Consider the following 18,564-nt stretch of genomic DNA (forward strand, 5'->3'; position numbering starts at 1 on the left):
CTTTTGAAAAACACTGTCCCCTATCTCGTTGCACAAAACCCACTAACCCACCATGGTGGAACAGTGAGCTAAAGGAACACAGAACAGAGGTCAGAAAACTTTTCAATAGAGCAAAAATGAGTAAATTAGAGAGAGACATGAATTCATACAGAGCCAAACTTAACCTTTATACCAAAGAACTGAGGAAGGCTAAAAGGGATTCATGGGCTAGGCACTGCGAATCCATTGAGAACACAAGTGAGGCGGCTAGGCTTCGTAAAGTCCTTGCTTCTAACCCCACGACACCGGGTTACATTAAGCATCCTGATGGATCATGGTCGAACTCGAGCCAAGAAACACTTGAACTCTTTATGGAAACACACTTCCCTGGCTGTAAAAATACCGATATTCCTGGTTCCAAGCAATCGAACCTGCTTGAATCCACACACCAAGAATTAAACATAGAACAGATTATTACAGAGCAGAAGATTATCTGGGCAATCAACTCGTTTAAACCCTATAAATCTGCTGGACCAGATGAGATAATTCCAGCTTTTCTTCAAAACGCTTTAAATGTAATAGCACCATGGCTTAGGGTTATCTTCACTAGTTGTATTAAACTTAGATACGTCCCTATGAGTTGGAGAAAAGTTAAAGTGGTCTTTATTCCAAAAGCTGGAAAACCGACACACTCAACTGCAAAAGATTATAGACCAATAAGTCTTTCCTCGTTTCTCCTTAAGACACTGGAAAGAATCATTGATCTGCATATTAGGGAACTTCTCAATTCTAACAACCTTTGCAACTACCAACACGCTTACCTTAAAGGCAAGTCAGTGGAAACTGCATTGCACGAGGTAGTTTCTCATATTGAGAAAAGTCTTGAAAACAAGGAACATACACTAGCAGCATTTTTAGATATTGAAGGAGCGTTTAACAACGTTAACACAGAATCAATAAAATACTGTCTAGTCGATATTGGAGTTGATTCAGTTTTAGTAGACTGGATCCATACAATGTTAAATGGCAGAATCATTTACTCACAATTGGGAAATAGTACTGTAGAGAAAACAGTAACTAGGGGTACTCCACAAGGAGGGGTTCTTTCGCCTCTCCTTTGGATCCTTGTGGTTAACAAAATTCTTACAAAACTTAAAAGTCAAGGTATAAAAATAGTAGCTTATGCAGATGACATAGTAGTTCTGATAACAGGTAAGTTTCTTACCACCATCGGAGACATTATGGAACGCGCACTCAAAGAAATATCTTCTTAGGCAGCCCAAAATGGTCTTGGGGTTAACCCCACTAAAACAGAATTGGTTCTGTTCACGAAGAAAAGGAAACAAGGGGACTTTAATCCTCCTAAACTTGATGATATTCCTCTGATACTTTCCAAAGAAGCTAAATATCTTGGAGTAATCCTAGATTCCAAGCTTACATGGAAACGTAACACCGAAGAAAGAATGAAAAAAGCACTATGCGCTTTCTACACTTGCAAAAAAACCTTTGGTGCACGATGGGGTATGCGACCTCAAGTCATCCAATGGATGTATACGGCGATTATTCGCCCCATACTTACCTATGGTTCGATCGTATGGTGGGAAGCTGTTGAGAAATCAAGCTATCTCAAGAACCTTAACAAAGTACAGAGATTAGCGTGTATAGGGATTACAGGGGCACAAAGGTCTACGCCACAAGCAGGTTTAGAAATGATCTTGGACCTTCCAGTCCTGGACGAGTTCATAAGATGCACGGCAGCCAAAAGCGCACTTCGATTAAAAGAACTGGGCTACTGGAAGCAAAACACTTATGGTCATGGGTCTATCATGCAAAGATACGACACAGTTCCTGGATTGGAAGCGACTACAGATTACATTCCACCCTTGATAGATTTCAATAAAAAATTTTCCATTTTAATACCAGAAAGAAAAGGATGGGATCACAATTCGCTTATCAGCAAACAAGGAATACCCTTCTACACTGATGGTTCAAAAATGGAATCAGGAACAGGAGCTGGGGTGTTCTGCAAACCTCTCAATATTAGAGAATCATTCAGACTCCCAGACGATTGTAGTGTCTTTCAGGCTGAAATTTTTGCTATAGAGAAAGCGGCAGAATTGGTACTCAAAGAAAACTAATCTCCTCGGAGATTACATTCTTTGTGGACAGTCAGGCTGCTATCAAAGCTCTAGACAGTGAGACAATAAGATCCAAGGCGGTTTTAAACTGCAGGAAAAGAATAAATAGTATTTGCTACACTAACCAAGTTAAACTCTGCTGGGTTCCTGGACATAGCAAAATAGAAGGGAATGAAATAGTGGATGAACTAGCTAGGTTAGGCTCAGCATCAAATGAGAATATTAGCATCCAATTAGCAAAGGGACCAGATATCCCTATCGGTGTGCTCAAAAGGAGAATAGACCTATTGACTAGAGAACAAATCAATAACACCTGGAAAACTAGGGACGATTGCATTATTTCTAGAAGTTTATGGCCCAAAACCAATGAAAAAGAAACTCGGTATTTATTATCCCTGAGCAAAAAGAACATTAGAGTCTTGATAGGTGTACTAACGGGTCATTGTGCCATTGGCACAATGGCTATTAGAATGGGTGTATTTGCACCTGATTTCTGTAGGAGCTGTCAAGATGTAGAGGAGATAGAATCCATTAAACACCTGCTCTGCGAATGTCCAAACCTCCAAACAAACCGACTTCGTTTCTTTGGAACGAGGTTCGTGGATGAACTGGACGATCTAGCGCAGGTACCAATGGCTAACATGAGAAAATTTATTGAGAGTACAGGATGGTTCGTTAATGAGCCAGTCTTTGTAAACCGATAGACCAGTTTAGGAACATCATTGCGATTTTTAAAATAAGAGGGTATCACAATGGACCAACAGGCCCCCGTGTATGCAACAGCTTAGCTGTGCACCACCCTATTAACCTAACCTAACCTAACCTAAAATTACTGCCTAATTGGGTGTTAATCTAAGCCCTTAAATTTTATATGCATACTTATTTAAAACAAAAAAATATCCTCTGAATTAATCAAAACTTTAGAGCAACCGAGTCAAAATAAAACAAAAGAATGCAATCCAAAATGCTATCATTGATAATTGTTTATTATGGCCATTCAGAACTGGAGTTTTTAAAAATATTCCAGTTAATGATGCTTATATTAAATTTATTTAGATATTCTTATCTTGGTGCACTAGAATTTTATATAGAATGATAGCAGTTACAGACAAATTCATATTATGGCAATGCGAAATCAAAGGTAATTCTTCGTCCAGTTACTAAAAAATATTAATCTTGAGAAACAAAAAAAAAAATTTATAGTTTTTGAATAGTGAGTTACGCTTTCACAGCTCAAAGTCAAATAAAGTTCTGTTTCAGAGCACTACCGGGTGGTCTTTATTCATTTCCTGGATTTATGTAATTTCAAAAACCTAAATTTGGTAAATACATATAATTTTTGATGTCAAAATATATTTAGGATTGATTTTTTCTGTCTCATTTGACTCAGCTTTTATACAACTTAGAAAATTTTAAAATACAAAAAAAAAATATATATAATATCTTACAGAAAAGCACCATCTTGACAGTAGGTACAATTGAATTCGTCTGTACTGTCATCACATTGTGGTGCACCATTACATCGTTGATCCTTTGGTATACAATACGTTTTATCACATTCGAATTCATTAACTGAGCAATATGCTGTGAATGGTATATAATGATTGATGTTTTTGTTTTTTTGTTTTTGGTTTGTATGATTTTAATTTTATTAATTTAAAAAAAAGTGTTAATATCAAATTTATTATAATTCTTTTAATTTGCTTATAGAAAGACATGTTAACTATAGTGGAGTGATATTGGTTAAACAAACGACCAGTAGAAATGATATTTGTTTATAAATTTTGATTAAAATTATAAGTGACAACATAAACATCAATTGAAATATTAATTTAACATAAATAATGTAGAAATATTTCTTGAGAAGCACAAAAGTTTTTTTTTTTTGTTTTTTGATTTATTTATTTACTGACATTTATATCGCGACACAATTAAACCTATCATAACTACTGGTGGGTAAAACATTGGATAGGGAAATCAACTAAAAAGGGTTGTCGTGAATTGTGGTACAGTATTAATTTTTCAATATTGTAAGACCAGAAAATATAGGTTTATTAAAACAAATAACAACTTTCACTATAGAATGAAAAAAGGTCCACATAAAAAAGGAATGTTCGATAAATCAACAAAATTAAGTATTTCTAAATTTTGTATTTTTTGTTGAAACTTTCTTTGGAATTTCGAAAAATTCAAAATGTCAGAAATTAAGCATCCAAGTTAGATTTTTAATTTTGTAAGGAACCTTAATTAAACATAGTTTTGTTTTAGCAAATTTTATAATAATATTTTGTATTAAAATTTCCTTATTGGATCAGAGTTAAGACGTGCGTTAGCATCCTTTTTCCTATATTAGTGTGGGTGGGGTGGGTGTGTTTTATATGGTTTTGTATTGTTTTTATGCATGTATTACCTGCTAACGGTGGACAGTTTGATTCATCTGTTTCATCATCACAATCTGGATAGCCATCACATCGTTTTTCAATTGGAACGCATTGTGCTTGATCGCACTCAAATTCATATAATTCACAGTGTGTAGTGTCCATGTCAAATGTGTCTGTATATGATGTTATTATATGAGTATACATGAAATGTGTTTGAGTTTATGGATGTTTGTATTATATTGTGTGTGTTGGAAATGCATTAGGTTAATAATCCAGTAATTCTTTATAACTTTTTGAAAATAACCTAGGTTCGACTACCAAGAGTTTTCACTTAAAACATTTTACAAAACAAATGTTTTCGGAATAACCCTGTTTTTTATTTTACTTTAAAACTAAATTAACTCCTGTAAGGCTATTAAACAAAAAAATTCTATATGCTTGTAATTTAAAAAAATTCATTCCGAGGTTTACTCCTTTTTTACATTATTTGACTGTTTTATGATAAATTGTTTCTAATAGTGCCAAACGATTCTTAAAACAACTAAAAAAATTTATGAGCAAACTCAAAGACTTTTAAGTGTTTTTTTTTTAATAAAAATAATTTTGTTTCAATTTCTACAGATTACCTATTTAATTTTTTTTAATTTTACAATATCCAATTAAGTTTCGCCATCTTTCAAGCACGACTTAGTTCCACGCACTTGCTCGTATGGCAAAAGTTGCTCAGAATGTCAAATTTTTTTATTTATTTAATTTTATTTAGGTATTTATTATTAGAAAAGTATGCCTTTTCATGTTTGTTGTAAAGAATTACATAATATCGTTGATGACGATATGCAAAGTGTGTTACTACATTTTACAAAATTTTTCAGCACTTTTTTAAATTAGGAAGTCGTGTTATTTTCTTAAAATTTTAATCACTTATAATTTAAATTATGAATAAAATAAATATTCCTATAAAATTGCATAAGAATCTAATTTCCGAAAAAAAAAAAAAAAATTGGAGTTACACACTTTTCATGGGTCACCGACACGCTGTGTAATTCAATTTTTTGAGTAATGTATCTAATATTGGTTTAGAAATTCTTTTCCATGTGTAGTTTGGTACTTATAATGCAAAAAAAAAGATAAAATCAAAAACCATATACCATAATTTTCATCTTTGTAATCATAATTATTTTGAGAATCCTGGCAGTTTAATTCATCAGATCCATCTGGACAATCGGTGATACCATTACAACGTTTATAACTTAATATACAATTTCCAATTGCACACTGATATTGAAAACTTAAACAGTTTCCATTATTTGCCCTACTATTATTAAATATGCGATGTTGATCTATAAAAAAATTAGAAAAAAGAATGATAGCTAAACTTGTTGTTTGGAAATTACAAACAAAAACTTCTTTTTTTTCGAATTATATGTTAGAGTCAAAAACCGTTGTAAGGAATTTATGTGTAGTAATTGAAACCAGTAAGCATTGAACCTTCATTATTTAAGATTTAGATTTATTAACAATTTGGGAAACTAATTTGAAGTTAAATTAAAGATACATATTTCTTATTGACTCGATGGATGAATAAAATTGCGATCACTTGATGCTTCAATATGTTTAACTAAAATTATAAAAACTGAATGGTTAAATAGTTGATTGATTTAAATTTAATTTTTTTTAAAAGACTGTAAAAATTCAGTAAGCAGATATTGTCAAAAAAGAAACCGATTTTGAACTTTTATTTAAATTTTTTTGCAATTTCCTTGCTTAACGGTTTTCTCGGTCCATGGTTGTTGTATTCCATGTCTTGAATAAGGTTCTTATTCATTTCGACTCTCACGATTGGTAAGTTCTTTCCCCAAATTATTTTTTGCATTGTCATATTTCAATATTTTGTAGAAATTAAAGTTCCTTTTTTATTTATTTTTTTTTACCTCGGGGAATATTAACAAAAAATTAGCAACTACCAACAAAATCAGCTGTAATCCATCCAATCTTAAATGATGAAGGTAAATATTCACTGGATTCACTACACATAAATAAATTATCAAATAATGTGCTATCAAATTAAAAACAAAATTAATCCAAAACCATACAAAAAAATTAGACCAATCTCCAAACAAAAATTTTAGTTAAAAATCTGACTAAACTATATTGTTCATATCTCATCACCGATTGTGTAATTTAGATACTTAAGGGATGTGAATTAATACTATTTTTTATTTGCAAATTTATCATTAAAAAAAATCGTTCAACACAAACAGGCATATTAAAACTTCTAATTAATTTGTTAAAATAAAAATTAATTTGTATAGGTTTTTTAGGACACTTTTGCATTAAAAATGTATTTTTTTTTAAATACATATATGTTTTTAAGGGGTTTCCGGGTTTTTAAAGTTTTTCCAATTTACACCTTAATTATCTTTAATTTAGGGAAATATTCTACCAAGATGACTGGTATTGATCCAGTACACGATGTCATAACACTAGTTACTGTTATTGTAGATAAATACACAAGAGTTTTTACTTTTTCAAAATTCAATGAGAGATGAATTTTCACCTTCGCAATGATTGAACTTCGAAAAAATCATAATTTTTGAGTTACCTTATTTTTAATGAAGATTTTGTTATACTTAGACTTCGCTTCTAAATACTATGTCAATTTCAGCAATTATAGACAGTTTTATTTAAAGTGTAATTTATAAATGGCTTTTAAATTTTATATATTTTTATTGAGACTTATACAAAGTACGATTTTTATTTCGAGTCATGATTAACAAATTGTGTATCAGTAAATTTTAATGAATGGGTATGGGATACTATAAATGATGATATAAATGTTAAAGCAAGGACACATGCTATCGTTTGACATAGTTTTATGGCAAAATCACACATTCATTCACTCATTTCACAACCAATATTAAAGTTTCGTAAGAAATACCTACATCTAAGCTTTATTTTTGTTAGTTACAAAATATTAGTAAAAGTATGCATACATAACTTTACATTTAATTTTACATTCTACACATATTTATTTGTGCAACTTACATAACATTCAATACATTTAATATTGTACTTACTGCAATTATCTTCATCGCTACCATCTTTGCATTGTACTATTCCATCGCATTTTTGATAATTTGGAATACACCCACCGCCATGCAAACATTTAAACTAATAAATTAAAAAAAATCAATCAACAAACTTGATAATATTTTCCGACTTGAACTTGTTTGTTTTTTTTTTCTTTTGTTATTAATTCAGTCAAGGAATGATTTTTCCTTTGATTTTAGGAAGCAAATATTTGTACCTACCAATACTATAAATTCGCATACATACATTACGATTAAGTAAATTTTTTTTAAGTATTTGAACGATAAACAATGCATTTGCATAGTTTTTTACTAGGCATACAATTTAATAACGAAGAAAAAAATAACAAAAATAATAAAAAATTGTTTTAAAATTTGTTTAAAAAGCCTAAGCCAATGTTCCAAATCTTATCGAATGCCCAGATACTATATACATAATGTGAGTACGCAGTTTTAAAGTATTGGCATTCTTAATTAAAAGTCTATAATCTAAATATCATATAATTTTTTTTTATTTCGAAGTTCAAAATTTTGTCACAATTGCATCGAAAAACTTCCAAACCCTCTAAATTAAAAAAAAAATCCTCTATTGTTTTCTTGATCACTCCTTAACTGAATAAAGTATAAATTATGTTTATATGCAATTTTGAAGGAAAATTAAAAAAAATTAAAATGGATTACAAATCATTAGAATTGGGTATTGCATGTATTCACAAAATTACTGTAGTAGGTGTTTAATTTTTGTGAAGGTGTTCAGTTTCAGACTTTTCGTATGTGTTATTGTTTTGATTACATTTACTAAAAAAATGAAAAAAAAAAAAAAAACAAAACAAAATAACTTTAACGATTACCTACTTTTAAAAGACATTTAACAGAAAATTTACTGGGCGGGCAGTTATCACAACGATATACAATTTATTAAAAAAATAATAATTGCACTTTAATTGGTGGTGCAGTAAAATGTTTAATTTTTAAATTTTTCGGCTATGCAGCATTAAAACAATTTTTTGTTTTCATATGATAGAAAATGTATTTTTGCACTTGAGAAATTCACCAGTTTCTTGGTCTCAGAAAAAAACTTAAAACTTTACACAAAAATTGTATTTTTAATACCATGGGTATGAAGAAAGTTACAGACCAGCATAGTTGAAAAATGTTAATTTTGTAAGTTGTGAATTTTTAGAACGACCATATTCCTCAATGATTTTACTACTTGTAATAAAAAAATTACTGAATTTAGTAATTGAAGCTTTTTTAAGAGCAATATCTTGGAATTATTAGGCACACAAATAGGTTTTTAGGCTCTTACTATGTTTTATGTTTGTGGTACATTGTTTTTGTTAAAAATTAGTCAGGTATTTTTTTGTCATGTTTTGCATTTTTGACAATGTTGCGTAATCCTTTGATCGTTAATTTTAGGTATTATGTTTTTTTTTTTTTGTTTTTATCATTTTTTTTTCAGAAACTGCATCTTTTCACACACTCTACCAAAAAATGTATTTTATTTTTTGTTTGCATGGGTTGTGGTATTCATATGGTTTTGAAGAACTTACCTCGGAGCTATGACAAGAACATGTTTCACCTATTTCATCATCGCTATCAAAACAATCAGGTGCTCCATCACAAACGGCTTCGATTGGAATACAAGAACCATTTTGACATGTGAATTCATCTTTTGTGCAAACTTCGATTTCGTTCCCTGAATTTAAATTGTGCATTTTTTAAAAAACAAGAAAAATGTTGTTGTTGTTGTTTTTTTATATCAGTGATGGATGTCCCATATACCTTTTTCAGTGGCGGATGTCCCATATACCAAATTTATAAAATATATTCAAAGAAAAACACTAAAACTCTTTTAATTAAGAACTTAAGATGGTTCTTAAAAATAATATAAAGGATTTTTAAATGTAGACTATATAATTGAAATATCTATGTGTTTAAAACGAAAAAAAGCAACTGTCACCGTTTTGTATTTATTTGAAAATGTATTGCATAAATGACTTCTTTTGACGACAACAATTTGAGGTAATTTAATGTTGTGTTGAGAGGTGTTGATACAGAAATGTGTGGAAAATGGTCGCTAATTTTGAGTTAAAAATTGCGATATGTGTATGAAATGTTTTGTGCAACTGAAAGTAGTGTAATGATAGCTTAAGACCTATTCTGCATAACGTAAACGAAAACTACTTGTTCTCTCATTTTCCCAGTGCTATGTATTATCAAAGTAATACATGCATTTAAAAAATTCAATGAAACAAGATCGGACTATTTTGAAAATACATGAAATTTGAAATTTCATTGCGATGGCTTAAAATAGAGATATGGCCTCAAACTTTTTTTTGAAAAGCTGACGTTTTCTGATTGCCTTTGCTAAAAATATTATTCAAAAATAAAAAAAAACCTCGATCCGCCACTGATGAAAATTGAAACAAACATAAGGTTTTTGCATGAGATTGAAAAGATAGAGAATTAGACACAATATTTATATCATAAAGAAGCCCAAATCCAATTTGATTTCCTGCTTCCTTATAATGTGAGTGGATACAAAATTATGTTACAATACTGATTTTTAAGTTTTTTGGTTAGCCAACAAACAGCGAAAAAAAGCGTTAGTATTTTTCAAAATTTTGTTCATGCCATACACTGCTTTTTCGGTCCTTCTGTAGTCGTTATCAGCATCGGTAACATCGTCGTCGTCGACGACGGTGGCTGGCCTTTGTAGTTTGCGCAATCATATTCATCTGACAAATCATTGCAATGATGAAACCCATCACAACGCAATTCAATCGGTATACAGACACCTGTCTGGACGCATTTGAATTGATTATATTTACAATTCCCTGATCTCTGATACAAGATGCTTGGATCATGGTATCGTGAGATGTTTCTGTTTTGTGTTTGGTATTGAGTTTTTGTTGTGTATGCTTTTGTAAAAGTATTTCGATTGTAGAAGTGTTGTGGTGTTGTCATCAATGTTGGAGCTTCTGTTTTGTCTTCATTCGAAAGAGTCATTTCGAAAATGTGTTGTGTTGTTTGTTTTTTTGTAATTTGGAATTTTGTTTTTGGTTGTTATGACATCCATGCAAATATTTTTTTTTATATAAAAAAGGTAATAAAAACGTGCAAAATAAGGCATGTTATCCGCATTCCATAGCACAATTTTTTGTTAAGAGAACCAAAACCATAAAATAAAAAAATTAAAAACATTTTAAATTTTAATATTTTAATAATCAAAATATATATATATTTATATCAGAAGAAAATTTGGAAAACAGAGCTTGGAAAGTAGAAAGAAAAAATATTAGCACCTTCACCGTTAAATTTCACAATAATTAAAGTTAAGATATAGATTTAACAACTTTTCTTAACTTAGTTACTACAGATTTTGGTTTCATTTTTCTTGAAAGAAAAAATATATTTCTAATTTTTTGACCCGAAAGCTTTCTAAGGACAAACACAACAACAAGAAGAATTGTTTTATCATTTTAATAAAGAAGGCAACAAGTTTGTGTATCCAAATTAAGAACATGGAAAAAAATATAGAAAAAAAAACATAGAAACAACAAAATAGAAAAAAACATAGGCTGCATAATAATGCACTAATGTAAGCTTGATAATGGAAACCGTTTTGAACAAATTTACGGAAATTTAATAATTTGTTAAAATAGAGTTTATTATGGATAAGTTATTTTTCAATCTATAAGCAGTTTTTGAAAATGACCAAGACAAACATTGAATATTATGTTTTCAACTTCACAACTGGACAAATTCTCCTTACATAGAGAATCAATGTGACAAACAACACAATTGTTTCAGAACCACCCCGTATCAGATAAGAGAATTACACAAAATTTCGAACTCTTTTTGATATTTCTTCTACTTACAGCAATTTTTTTCATCAGAATAATCTTGACAGTCGTAGAAGTTGTTACATATCTCGTGCAGTAATATGCACTGACCATTATCACAACGGTATTGATTGAATTCACAATAATCGCTGTAGTCTATAGTGACAAGTGACAAGAAATTGGTTAATAAAATGTTACAATATTTTTTCAAATGTTTAGGGAGTCTGGGGTTCCAATAGGGGCCGTGTATTTTTTTCAAACAAGTTCTATGAGTAATAAAACAAAGTTTAGAAAAGGAATCATTAATCACATAAATCAATTGGTACAATGGCAGTTGTTGAAGAAATTTCAGAATTGTAAAACAATAGAAGAGTCTAAGGATTTGTCGAAAGGATGGTTCTTCCACCAATTTGTTTTCGACAATTAACGGATTCTCATTCCCAAGTTCGTAGACATTGAATTTTGTAATAATTCAGATTTTAATTTAATTATTCAGATTTTAGCACAGTAAATACATAATAAAAAAATAGTTTTTTTTTGAAGACTACAGAAATTTTACTAACACGAACTTACCTTTCGATGCTGGATTGACTTGTTATTACTTTATTAGTTAATTGATTAATAAATATTAGTGGAAAATTCTACTTCATATTTTTACTTAAAGCATTCTAAACACGTGCATTAATTGTTTACTACATTAATAGATCCCATCCTCAGGATAATAACGTCACAACTAATAACAATCTTTTTCAATAAAATTTTAAATAATAAACGATTGATGAAAATTTATTTATAAGTTTTACATTTAAGATTGCATTTCCTTAGCTCTGAAGTTATTATTCTAAACATGCGAAAATATAATACATAAATAACTACCTCAAGTCTTACCATAGCAATTACGTTCATCAGAAATATCTTCTTTGCAATCGATATTTCCATTGCAACGAAGTGAGATGTCAATACAACTTCCATCATCACACTGCCATTTATCATATAAACAAGCTTTAGATTTTATTTGTTAGAAAAATCAAGCATACAAAAAAATAAATATTTTGTTAATATTAGTTTTTATCAAGATATTTTGAATTCACACATACGACATCCTTCCTCATCTGAACGATCATTTGGGCAATCGACTTTGCCATCACACCGACCAACTATCGATATACACGACATATCGTGACAAGTAAATTTTCCTTCTTTGCAAAAGTATCGAAGTTTTGGAATAACTACATGATTTTTGATTGTTTGTTAAGAAATAATCCAAAATGCAGCAAGTTAAAAAAAATCTTTCGTTAACTAAAATTGCCTATTTTTTAAAAGTGTCATATAATATTTCTAGTAAAATTAAAAATGAAAACGGAAGTCTATGCGAAAAATAGTTCATCGCACATTAACTTGCTTCAGTGAGCTTCGAAAGATAAAACGATAAAAAATTTATCTCGAAAAAGAAAAAAAAAAGTATTGGGAATTGTAGGAAGGGCTTATGAATTTGAGGGATCGGAAAAATAAAACGGAAGATTGACGAAATTATATGAACTGAAGAGATATTTCAACTTACTGGAATCACAATCATCTTCATCGTCACCTTCGGCACAGTCATAAGCCCCATCGCACAGTAACGAATCACTTATACATTGATGCCTTCCTCGACATTTGTACTCAAGGCTACTACATTCGGTTGCTGGATTAGTTTATTTTTATTTTTTTGTATTGTTGTTGTGGTTTGTTAGTTTTAATAATAATATTTTGTTGCAAAATTCCCAAGTGATGTTAATTTGATTTGATGTTTTGAAGTTAGTTCCATTCAAGTGAGTACATATTGTTTTTTTTTTTTCATAACAAAGACACAAAACATAAATAAAAAACATTGATTTTTGATATAATATTAAAAGAGCACATTTAAAAACAATAAATAAAGTTAACAGAATATTTATAATAGATTATATTTTTATATTTTTTTTTAAGAAATAAAGCGATAGAAAAGAATTAAAGATTAATTTAATTATATAAAAGAAGAAAAATATAGATTTTAGGTGTAAGATTTAAGCGGTTAGAAGACTTACGGCATTGTTCCTCATCATCATGGTCTGGACAATCTGAAATGCCATCGCAACGTTTATTTCCAGGTATGCAGTCACCACTTCGACATTGGAATTCATTTTGGAAGCATTCTGAAAAACACAAAATTGTTGTTGAAAATTAGAATTTTGTGCGATTGATAATGATAATTATTTTGAAAATTTCTTTTGTGTTTTATAAAATACAACCTTATGAAAATCAGATTTACCTTCTGAATATCAATGCTAAATTTATTAATTATTTCAACAAATGTCTTGCAAGTTTTCTCATACCCGAAGGCCTCAATCTTGGTGATCCGATGGATAAAATGCTTTGAAGCTATGTTTTAACATATAAAGAATAGAATATAATATAGGTATAGGTAGCTACTAGCTAGAACACATCAAAAACAATTCGTACTCGTTGTTTTCAAGGCTTGAACTTACTAAATGTACCAAATATAATTTGGATATTATAGTATTTTAAAATCTAAAGGCCTTATTTTCCCCCAAATACTGTAATAATACAGACAAAAGTTTATTTAATAATTTATTTTTGTTGGCACAGTTTACCATGCTTTTTATATTTTGCTATAACAATTCAAACATTTAATAAAGTTCATGATTGGGTAAAAAGATATATGATTGATATAAAAAGAGCAGCTACTAATAGTTGCTATTTAATCACTCTTTAAATAGAAGTTAACGTGCAAGTTATTCCTTAAATTTCTTCCTGATTTGAAATATGATTGAAAATATGGAATACAAAATAAATTGAAAAAGTGACCATTTCCGAATTTTTTCATAAGAAATAACTCCTTAAATGCCTGCACTGAAAAAATGATATTTCAATTTAATCTTCTCTGTTTCGTCATTTACATATTTGCTTTCTTCATCGTTAATCAAATCATAATGATTTGAAGAACAGAATGCTCACAAAAAAAAGTAGGCTGGGAACTGAGCAGCGCCATTGATGAGCAATCGCAACTGTTCTCTGCTCAGTAGAAGAGCAGAGTTATTGAAAGTAGCTATCGCAATAGCAGCCTCAGCTCTAATTTCAACCCAGTATTATAAAAGGCGACAGTCAAAACATAACCACAAGTTTTTAACAAGTCCCTAATAACGAAAAAGTTTTTTTAAGAACTAGAATTTTGTTTTTACTTTTTTCTCTACGACATACTGGAGCGTAGAAATGTCTTTAAAACCAAAATATCCCAAAAAATGCGTTCATGTCCGCAACTGCACTTAAAAGCAGACCCCTATTGCTCCATGAAATTTTGAACATGATTTTTATAAATAAGAAATAGGTAGAAGAATTTATATCGAAAATGGCTCTAATTTGAACTTAAAACTAAGTTTTCCTTATTCTAAATTTTTGCTACTTGGAAATATCTCAACCCTCATAAAATTTCAATCAAAAAATTAAAGTGTTCATTATTCCAAACATTACGGTTTTGTTAAATTATCAAAACAATCGGTTAAGGATTTACGCTTCTACTGGCTGGCAGTTGAAATAGAAATCGCGAATATAAATTCCCTATTACCATAAAACTACCGAAAATGCTTCGAATGCAAAAAATTTAAAGAATGTTCGTTCTTATTGATTCTCACCTAAACGAATTACGAATATAGGGGTAATCGAACCGGGTCATTTTTTTTTTTTGTTTCAATTTTAGAATGCACTCTACATACATTCAACAACTTCATTGGATATGCCATGGATAGGGTGTTTCGGATAAACAATGTTAAATATATTGTTTTACATATTCTAAGAAACTATTGAATATCAGCAACACCTATCCAACTATTTGCGTATTCTATTATCGAACACATTTTTTGTCGTATGCTTGCATAAATCTTTATTCCTTCGTGACATGGTTATAAAAATACTATAATAATTGCACACCTATGTTAAACTCCAAGTAAGTATACAATACAATATTATAAGTTTTTCTTGTTTTCTTTTGAGATTCTACACGATTGCATTGCGACATGTTTAACGGCCGTGAAAGGAACTCCTCCTCATCTTACAGGCAACATTATTGTTCACGATATCTAGGTGTTTTTTGATGAGGTGAAAAACTAAAAAATTTTCGGAGAATTTTTCTATCGGAAGAGCGAACAAAGAGGCTCGACTGCATTTGATTTGTGGAGCAGTTACAAAAATAGATTACAAATTATGTTGTAGTGTTTGATTTTTTTTTTATTCTTTTCTTGGTTAAACAAAATTGTTTTGTAACATGTTTTGAATTGGAAAAAAAAAATTATTCTTTTCTGATAATTTGATATCATTTGTTTTGATTAAAGTGGCATGTTTCAATTAATGTGTTGTTAATTCTTTTCAATTTATATTCTTTTATTTGACTAACAGTTTTTATAACATGCACTAATTGCACCTGTAATGAAAAGAAATGTTTAAAATACCTCGCATGTCTTACAAATTTCTATACCTAACACTCACATTTCTCCTAACCTCTTCGAAGTCAAGCCTTCAATCGCCCGTGGTGGAATTCCATTCTTAGCAGCGCGTCAGCGCCTTCAAACGCGATTTTCTTTTAACAAAAAAAAAAAAAAAAAAGATATCAAATGAATCAAGTACTTGACTCATGCTCAACTGAACTTGAAACCAAGCGTCATCCCATTCATCTCGTGTTGTCGCCTAAAGCAGCTCTCAATTTCACCCTAAATTTCCTTAACCCTATCCTTGCCTTTATCCTTTTATCCAGATATTTTTTTTTTGTACCTAAATTCTTTTTTGTTGTATCGCATGATTTAATAAGCTGTTAAGGATACACAACACAAGGGCCGTGGATTGTATTCCCGGTAATTGTATGTAATGACGTTATCTCTGTGTATGTTCCTAATTAAAAAATAAGAGTTTGTTTTGGAAATGTGAACTTTGCAACAAGATTCTCTCTTTCACATATAAACGTTGCGTTGTTTGTAGTCCTCTAAAGCATTTTTTTGTTCGTGCTCCTTAAATTGGATTTGCATTTTTTTTTTTTTTTACAAATTATTAAAGCTCAAAGGGCAACCGACACTGATTGCAGCGTAAATAATTTGTTTAGTTGAGCTTTGGAGCGGGAGATAGCAATAAGAAAAAGGATAATGATGCCAATACGATGATTGTGTACCTTCATCACAGTCTTAAAAAAAACCTTGTAATACAAAAAAAAGTAAAAATAAATGAAAGAATCGAACAGGTGATTCTCACACCAAAAAAAAACAAAAAAAAAAAACCCTTCCATATGATATTTGAAAGTAATCTGGTTGTCTAAAGGCTTATTATATCCTGAGGCATGCATAAAATTGAAAGGATGTAAGATGGAGGTTAAGCGAACGAACAATACATCGATTTTTGCCTCTACAACCAAGACAACTACCCGCTTTTCAGCAGCATTACAACATTTATTTTCCAAAAGGATTACTCCTGAATGTTGATGGGCACTTTTGTGTATTCTTTTTTTGTTTCCTTCTTAGTGAGCTCTTGTAGAATTTGTTTTGATATTCAATATCTGGGATATTTCAATGTTATCCTTGGTGATAATTCATTTTCGATGCACACATATATTTTCGTTTGCAAAATTGTTTTGTTTATACTTTATTACAAGATGAATCAGACGTGTTTTTTTTTTATTTTCATTTTTGGTTTGAGAGGAAGGAAGAACCAAAAATCAAAATGATAATATTATTTTTGTAGCTTTTGGGTTAGTGGGGAAACATTGCTATGGAATAGACCACAAGAAGATCAACGACTTGACATTTGGCTGAGTTTGTGTAAATATGAATTGGTTTCTGAAAAAAAAAGTTGTTGTTGTATAAAAAAGCTAAGATTTCTATCCAATAGATTAAAAGTTTTAAAGTACACTATACGGAATACAATGGTAATTCTATAAAGATATCAATGTTTTTATTCAAAAATTCTATAAATTAGAAGGCAAATATTAACACAGATATACATGTGTGTATACATTATGTGTTTAGAATCTTAAGTTAATCTGGTTTTCAATTAGTCCTTGCAACACATTTTTATTTTACTTAACATAATTCTATAATTATAATTCTTATAAACATTTCCTTTTTTATTTTTTTTGTTTAACTATTTTTCAAAATCAAAACAATGTCCGATTGAAATCTCTATAAACTACAACTCATCTCTTTGCGACACCGAAGACAACGTTATTTGCGTGTTAATGTTTAATTCGGTCAAAGGATTCACCATCACCACCCACAGTAAGTCTCTTTTGATCGCCATGTCTCAAACGTACATACATGTGTTTATGTGTGTTTGTATGGAAATCACAATACTGTATAGTGTATACACCACGCCGGGACATTTTACTTGCATAATTCTAAAAAATTCCAAACAACCTGCAGAATAACACTCATACGCCCCATTGCATGCAGACAATAATCAGAAAAGTTTCGTCAGTTGAGCGCACTCAAACCACGATCAAACCATCCGTTTGACATTTACGGCAATGTGCAGTTTTAAAGGACCTTACCGGTCGAATGGTGCATTGATTGCGTGACATAAAAAAAAAATGTCAACACTAGATGGGGTTGTATTATTATCTGTTAGGGATGAACTCATTGCATTTTATTTTTATTTTTGAATTTTTTTTCCCCCAACAGACAACATGCGCCCACAAACAATGCAATCGCAGTTGTATTGCGGTATCATCATCATTTGAAGAATTTGGTTTGCAAAAACTTCAGAAATGCTGCAAAACAATGCAGGACTAAAGATTAATTTGTTTTCAAACTTTAACAATTGCAAACTTAATTTTGTTTTCTTTGTTAATTTATGTATGGACATGAGTTAAAAGATGTTTGTGTAGTTTCAACTATATAATCGTATGTCAAAATAGCAAAAAAAATATTTAAATTTTGTAAGAATATTGGAGCTGGTATTCAAAATCTTTTGCAAAAAGTTCGTTAATTTGTAGGTACAACCTACTGTTTTCACAATGTCAAGATTGATATTCATGCGTTTTTCTTATTAAGTAGGTAAAAAAAATTTAAAAATATTTACAAATTAGTTGTTATTAAAAAAACATTAGTTGACC

General features: G+C 30.2%; 1 protein-coding gene and 1 long non-coding RNA gene across 33 annotated transcripts in view; one reads left to right on the forward strand and one right to left on the reverse strand.

Annotated features, from left to right (window-relative positions):
• The window catches only part of LOC129910762 (basement membrane-specific heparan sulfate proteoglycan core protein), a 180,583-nt gene that overhangs the window by 59,874 nt on the left and 102,145 nt on the right, over positions 1-18,564 (reverse strand). For 14 of the 32 annotated variants that reach the window (XM_055988292.1, XM_055988283.1, XM_055988273.1 and 11 more), the window contains 7 exons: positions 13,502-13,609; positions 10,230-10,580; positions 9,141-9,286; positions 7,576-7,669; positions 5,647-5,838; positions 4,528-4,671; positions 3,566-3,701 (listed from right to left, as the gene is read on the reverse strand). In XM_055988292.1, the coding sequence (XP_055844267.1) occupies positions 3,566-3,701; positions 4,528-4,671; positions 5,647-5,838; positions 7,576-7,669; positions 9,141-9,286; positions 10,230-10,580; positions 13,502-13,609 (1,171 nt within the window). Of the gene's footprint in view, positions 1-3,565; positions 3,702-4,527; positions 4,672-5,646; positions 5,839-7,575; positions 7,670-9,140; positions 9,287-10,229; positions 10,581-11,471; positions 11,592-12,996; positions 13,120-13,501; positions 13,610-18,564 lie in introns of all 32 variants that reach the window. The other 18 variants (XM_055988288.1, XM_055988302.1, XM_055988272.1 and 15 more) reach the window with 17 other exon arrangements.
• LOC129910765 (uncharacterized) lies at positions 6,173-9,161 on the forward strand. The gene is made up of 3 exons (XR_008771551.1): positions 6,173-6,340; positions 6,456-6,504; positions 9,050-9,161. It is a non-coding gene; the product is annotated as an uncharacterized LOC129910765 (long non-coding RNA).

The sequence above is a fragment of the Episyrphus balteatus genome, chromosome 2 (assembly GCF_945859705.1).
Source record: "Episyrphus balteatus chromosome 2, idEpiBalt1.1, whole genome shotgun sequence".
NCBI classification, from domain to species: Eukaryota; Metazoa; Arthropoda; class Insecta; order Diptera; family Syrphidae; genus Episyrphus; species Episyrphus balteatus.